Source organism: Solea solea, chromosome 3 (genome assembly GCF_958295425.1).
Source record: "Solea solea chromosome 3, fSolSol10.1, whole genome shotgun sequence".
NCBI lineage: Eukaryota > Metazoa > Chordata > Actinopteri > Pleuronectiformes > Soleidae > Solea > Solea solea.
Window position 1 is genome coordinate 6,346,635 of NC_081136.1, and position 6,967 is coordinate 6,353,601.

At 37.6% G+C, this 6,967-nt stretch overlaps 1 protein-coding gene across 1 annotated transcript; it reads right to left on the minus strand.

Annotated features, from left to right (window-relative positions):
- Positions 1-841: 841 nt before the first annotated feature.
- On the minus strand, positions 842-5,678 carry rwdd (RWD domain containing 4). The gene is made up of 7 exons (XM_058625177.1): positions 5,462-5,678; positions 4,757-4,837; positions 4,547-4,656; positions 3,663-3,813; positions 2,731-2,839; positions 2,063-2,573; positions 842-1,972 (listed from the first exon to the last, which is right to left on the minus strand). Exons 1-6 carry the CDS (start codon positions 5,483-5,485, stop codon positions 2,467-2,469), a joined length of 582 nt encoding a protein of 193 aa, XP_058481160.1. The 5' UTR covers positions 5,486-5,678; the 3' UTR covers positions 842-1,972; positions 2,063-2,466.
- Between the last annotated feature and the right edge of the window lie 1,289 nt (positions 5,679-6,967).

Below are 6,967 nucleotides of genomic sequence, written 5' to 3' on the forward strand. Positions count from 1 at the left end.
AGGGGTTTTGAAGAGTGGTTTTACTGACATATAGTTAGCATCTTAGCTTCAGGTGACATGGCAGTGGGGACATGTTTTTAGTTCATGGGAAGATGGGAGCTGATGTTAGGGTGGTGCGTTTGGTAAAGTTGTGTCACTTGTGTGAATCTGGAAAAAAAAGGGATTTAAATTCTAAAGTCACAAAGAAACACATTTGAATTTAACCATGGTGTGGTGTAAAATTGCTTTTTTTCTCAATGGACTTTGGTTACTCTGGCAGTAAAGTATTAAATGTCATTATTTTATCTTTTAGTGAATTAAATTGAACGGACACAGACCTCTGCTAATATGAAACATCAGTTTAGTCATTTGAACTGTGCTTGTATTTTACTTCATTGTGTGAAAACACAACACCACCTTCATGTGAAGAAGCCTTGCGCAAACTGTTGTGTTTAGAATCACAGTGTGAAGACAAACACAAACACCTCAATCATGTGACTGCAGCTCACTCTGCTGTTTCCCCACCTGACTGACTCCTGCCCACTGTCATGAGTTCTCTTCTAAATGCAGGTCTCCATAATCAGAGATCCTCTTGTATGTAGTATTTTCTCCTTTAAGGACAATGATAACGACATAAAAAAAAAAAAAATCCTGAATTTAATCCGCAAGTATGGACTAATTTTGCCAAATTTCGAAATAAATAAAACAATGAAGAAAAAAAGGTAATTAAATGTATAATTAAATTAATATATAAATATAACCCAAAAATGAGTGTTTGAAAAAAATTAACCAATTTACTTTCCATATAACTCCTTCAGACCTTCAAACAAAAAAGAAAACGTGAAGATGAAAGACATAAAACTTAAAATACAAGTGTTTTTAATCAAGTATTTTCAAATGTCTCACTGACTTTGCTGTGACCTCAAAGTGATGATTTTGTTTGTTAGCCGGTGGAGGATCTTTGGCAGTGATGGCGGCATTAACACACATCATTAGACAAGCAGCAGACCAACTGTGGTTTTATTTAAATATTTATATATATATATATAAAAAAATTAAGTTTTCAATGAATAGGGGGGGGGAAACATTTATCAAAAGAAGAGAATGTGACAGAAGTAACATAATGTGTGAATCTGTTTTTTCTTAGAGTCACGCGATATTTCAGAACACTGACACATCCATTCACAACCACAAGCAGACTATATATAAAAATGGACGTGGTCTTCTGGTTTGAGTAAAGCCCATAAAGTAGGGTGAAAGTAGCAGTTATCCACTAAATGACTTTGAATGAGAGTCGCTTATAATGTCGGTCAACATCTTCCTGAAGGCGTTAATGGTCTTAGTCACTTGTTCGAGCTATTCTTCAACAGAACATGATGTCAATTTAGTAAATAATGTTCCCATTTCCCAGCGTGATTGACAGCTGATGTTGTCCAATAGGAGCCTGGTTGCAGGCGTGAATTCAAATCCTGAGGCTTTAAAATGAGTTTGTTTCGCAACTGGAAGACATTGTCCACTTTTACATACGGTCTATGATCACAGCCCACCATTTATGGCTCAGTTTGACCCATGTTTGGGCTAAAACATGGCAGTGAGAGCAAGTATGAGAAAAGGCTCCACCCTGAAGGATGACGGAGCATCTGAGGGCTAAATAAAGAAACGCAACGCAGTGGGCTCCTCTTCACGGGGCTGCTTTTCCACAAACACAGAAAACACGGCGAGGACTTTCTGATCAGTCCCAGCTCACTTAAGCTAAACAAGTGTGTGTGTGTGTCCTCAAGTCCAGTGTTCCGAGCCTGCTGTGGTTGTCAGAGTGTAACATGTTGGTGAAGTTGGAGGTGAAGGCTTCTGGACCACAACAGCAGCAGCTGCAGCAGCAGCAACAGGCTGCAGTGGTTTCCCACGTCACTGCAGTTCTTTGTGCAAAGCAGCACCACCGGATGGATCACTGCGCTCGCACTTAGTCATCGTCTTTTCCTCCTGTTTTACTCAACTGTGACAAAAACATGAGAAAACAGTTTAACACTGGTTGGCCTCAATGACTCAGTGTTTTTTTTTTAAATCTGAAGTGGGTTTTACTTACATGCTTCAGGAAAGGTTGTAATGTGACCACAGGGGAGAAAAACAAGAGACAACATGAACAGATTAGTCATTTATGCTACTACAAGGTGTTAAAAGTGTAGTGCGTAACTTTTAAATTTAAACAAATGAATGTCAGATTCCATTTATTGTCAAATGAGTTCACACAACGCCGTTTGTAGGTGTAGCTGTGTGTTAAGATCTCGTGTCACCCGGCGACAGTCCCCTGCTGCACGCAGGAAGTGATTCATTTCACTTCAAGGCAGACTGAGGCAACAGAAACATTGCGCTAGTAAAGCGAGGTGGCTGCAAATGGATCAAGGTTTGAGTGAAAACACAAAAAGGAGTACATGAAAAATTCCAGTCGTTTCTGTTCACAAAGATTAAACAGGGGCAGAATAATAACAATCATTCAACAACATAACATGTATCACCTAGTGGAGAAAAAACGTAAAATGCACCTACTTTGATTACGTCCACCCAGTTCCAACCTCTGGGCAGCTCTCCTTTATGATCTGAAAGCACAAACAACCACACACATGTTGAATTTGCTTTTTATCATTCTTCAGTATAAACATCATAAAGTTGGAGGAACAGTGCAGAAAATAATATGCAGAAAGTTTGGAACATTTAGAGTTAAGATTGAGTTTCCTGGTGATCTGACTGATGTACCTGTTCTGTTAATGATCCTTCTTTTCTGAGATTTTGTCAACTGTTCCTTCCTCTCCTTCTTCTTAGCATTGGAGCCGCCGGTCATGACCTCGCTGCTGGAGGTCAACGTCTGCAACAACAAGAAACAAAAATAGTTGTTTTCTCAACCTTTCATAACTCTGCACAAACTGTTTGAGTTTCATACTCAAATAAACCTCGGATTTAAATCTTCATGTTTGGGGATGAAATCAAAGTGGAAATCTTGACATACCTTTATAATAACCTGTATGTTTTAGTAGGAAATATCATATTTATTTATTTATTTATTGATGCTGCGAAACCATCCTTCCAGCAGCTCTGTTTTAAAAACTGTACATTTTGGGGGACGGAAAGAGCTCAGACCGGACATTGTACGTGCATTAATGTTTAGCCCCTGCATTTGTATTATAGTTGTATTACAAAAAAGACACCCCTTGCATAAACAAGCACCTCTATTGCGAGCTGTACATTTGAATTCTTAGTGTAGGGTTGCTTATAATGGCAAAACATTGGCTCCTAAGGAAATGAGAGTTCTTTTTTTTATGGGCTATTGCCATGCCACACCACAAGGGGGCAATATCATATTGGTGATGGGCCTATAATCAAGTGTTAAACAGACACAGGTGTGGGGTGTCAGAGTGTTTGGATGCAGAACCAGGTCTGGAGAGTTCACATTATTAACTTTCTGAAAATGAAGAATGAGCAGCAGGAAACCAGTGACGTCATAAAAAGGTATGAGCTGAACAAAAACCTTTCTATCTTCATTGGCAGTTTCTTTGTGACGTAAAATCAAGCCCTAATTTATCTGTGAAAACTGTGTCCACAAAGGCAAGAGAATAATACAGCCCAAGCTAAACTGATAGAGAAACAATATGAACGTCTATGTATGGTGAAAAGTGGCGAAATGTCCTCACCACAGCAGTCACTACAGGCTTATGGTTCTCCATGAGGGCCTCCTGGTTTTCTTTGGCCCATTCAAAGAGTGTGTACATCATGGCGGTGCCCAGGTTGGCCTCCACCTGCTCCTCCAGCTTTGACAGGATCAGCTGCTTCGTATCTGCAGAGCTGAGATAGAAAAGAACCCCAAAAACAAAGAAACAGCATTTATTTAAAGGCACTGGGTGTATCATTTCTTAGTGTGTATTATTTTGTTTTTAATGTGTGAGAAAAAAATCTAATAAATAACAAAAATAAAACAATACATTTTTAAAGAACGTTAACATTTTTGAAAATGGGTGAAACTCATTACTTTATCTAACATTGGCTACTGTTAAATCAATTAGTGCATCAAATGATGCAGATTAATGATACTAAACCGGTATTTGTAAAAATTTGACATTCAAATTACTACTAGAAATATTTTTTCCTTTTTTAAGGATCAACAATAATTCAGAAAATAGTTTTGAATATGCACCGTTTGACTTGTGTAAACATTCATTACAGATCTGGCCATGTGAGAGAATTGTGAACCAGTAACTCCTAGTGAAGGCACCACTAAGCCAAAGATATAAAGACAAATATCTGGTTAGATTTCAGATTTGAAAACTAGACAGATTTAGTTCAACAAAAACTTCAAGACATCTAATAATCTCTCTTATTACTGAAGCCAAATTGCATTGAATCTAGCCCGTCAATTCAGAAACTCTGAGGCTCTAATAGTAAACTGTAAATAACAGTAATAAAGTCACCACTTTAATTTCCAACTGTATTACAAACACATTGTCCTGTAAATGAAACTCATAAAACCAATGCATGAGAGCAGAGAGATATCTCATAATATACTGAGCTAGTAACTTACATTCTGTTGTTGAAAAAGGCATCAAGGGAAATTTGTGGGGCTGTCTCGGGGTACGTTTCTGGCCATGCGACGTCCAGGATGAACGCTTTTTTGTCCTCTAGGTCTCCTATCTTTCATAGGAAATATAAGGAAGGAGAAGTTAGATTTAATTCTAACGGCAAGTTAAATGTGCAGAAGAGTTCAAATGACAGTAGATCTGATAGTTCTCACCCTAAACTGGAAAGACACAGGACTGATTTCCTTAAAACATTCATCACCCTCGTAGATGGAGAGAAGAGCCTCCAGCTCCATCTGGAATCAGATAAAGAGGCAGCTTGGAACATGTAATATACTGCAGTTGTTAGGACAGCAATTAAACCGAACAAACGCTAAGGACTATACAGGTCAGTAATGACAACAAATACATGTACATGGTGACTTCTATTTTAATTCGGCGTGCATGTCTTCCTTTCAGATATTAAATGTTAAACCGATTATTAACTTGCTACAGCTAATGCTGCTGTACCTATGGATGGAGGTGACTAAGGGTAAACCGCTGATATTTCAGCTGACAATCGTTTTTATTGGTTGTAAGGTGGATGTTTGATGGATGACAATACGCGTGTTAAATTTGTCTGACTTCTTCATTTTATTAAAACGCGCAGAAAATATGACAATGTAAAGTCAATCGAGTTTGGGATGTTGCTTTCTGTTGAGCATGGAATAGCTAAAAACACGCTTGACATTCCGACCTGAACACATTTAAAGTGTAATGAAGCTCTTCTGAATTGGATAAAGGCTGAAATTTCACCTCATTTGTTGTCTAATGTGAACATTTGCTGTCAAAGACGAGACTCTGTGGCTAACGGCCATGCTAGTTGACAGGCTGTTAGCTGTTAGCGGCTGCTAGCATCACTGCACACACACATACGTTACCTCTTGATCCTCGTTAGCCGTCATGTTTCCTCCGCCTGCTTCCTGTGGAATAAACTCTTTACTTAGAGCTTCACACTTTGTTTGAATCGCCGCAGTTAACCATCATTTTTTAGTGTTTAAACTTTACTATGCGAATAATTCCACAACTTCTCCAGCCGGTACTGTAGCCACAGGAACCATGCTAGTAAACGCATGCGCAGTTCCCCTCCTCCTGCTTCTTCTTTGGGTTTCGCCATGGTTGGTTTAGCGGCAGCTTCCTTCTTACATTTTGCGTTGCAGCCATCTTGTGGTGTTATTTATGTACACACAACTGCAACTAACGATTATTCTCATAATCGACTCATTGAGTTATTGTGTTGTATTATTAGTGTTTCTCAAACCTGGAAATGATGATTTTCTCAAAATGAATTTAATGATTTATTTTGTGAAATGGAGCAAAGAAACCAGAAAATATTCACATTTAAGTAGCTGAAACATTTGAAAGATTGTTTTGAATATTAAAACTGACTCAAACTGATGAATCGATTATCAAAATAGTTGAAGTTTAATTTAGTAATCGATTAATAGCCAGAGTGAATATTTACCGGTTGTAGAACTAGGTTGCACAGGGAAGTGTGAAATAGAAAATTTTACTTTTTCTCAGAAGAGATGCTTTTAGCCATCATGTTTATTGAATCCATTGTAGATTGTAGCTAAATATAATGTAATAAGTACACTTGTTTCATGAGTAATACCTGCTTTAGTATATTACATAAATTCCCATGGATTACAAAGAGACACTATTTTATATTTGGTATTTTAAATAATAATAATAAATACTGTATTAACACTCGGAGCACAATTACCAAATTCATCATCATCATTCATGCATTTAAAAAAACCAAAACACGTTAGATGATATTCTTTTTGTATTTTTCTCTTTTAACACAAAGACATATGTTTAAAGATGCTGCATTTCATTCTGTGGTGTAAAACTATGGAATAGTATGTGTGATGAGTTTAAAAAAATGTCGAAACATGATTTTTTTTTATTGTTCTCTATATGTTTTAGTTTGTCATATGTCTTATGTGAATATCTGTTATTTTTATTCGATTTCCCCCTGGGGTTAATTTCACATTGTGAAGTTGTCTTTGCATGTAGGAGTGTTAACATGACAGGGACACAAGAGGGCGCTGAGAGCTTAATATTGAAGACATGCTGACAGTTTCCTGTCTGTGTGTTTCTCACAATAATTCCTGTCTGTTAGCTACCCGTAATAATTTAACCAAAAAAAAAAAAAAATCACACGAGAGATTTACAAGTGGGTCATCGCAGGAAATAATGAAATGTTGAGGTGGCGTGATGGTGGAGAGGATCACAGTAAAGGTCACTCTGCCTCCTGCAGCTGCTGCAGAACAACCTGTAAACACTGACATAAAAGTCTGATCACCTCATTCATTTTCTTTATGAGCAAATATCCACAATGTGCAGCTCAGCTCAACGTTTTATTTATTTATTTCACCTTT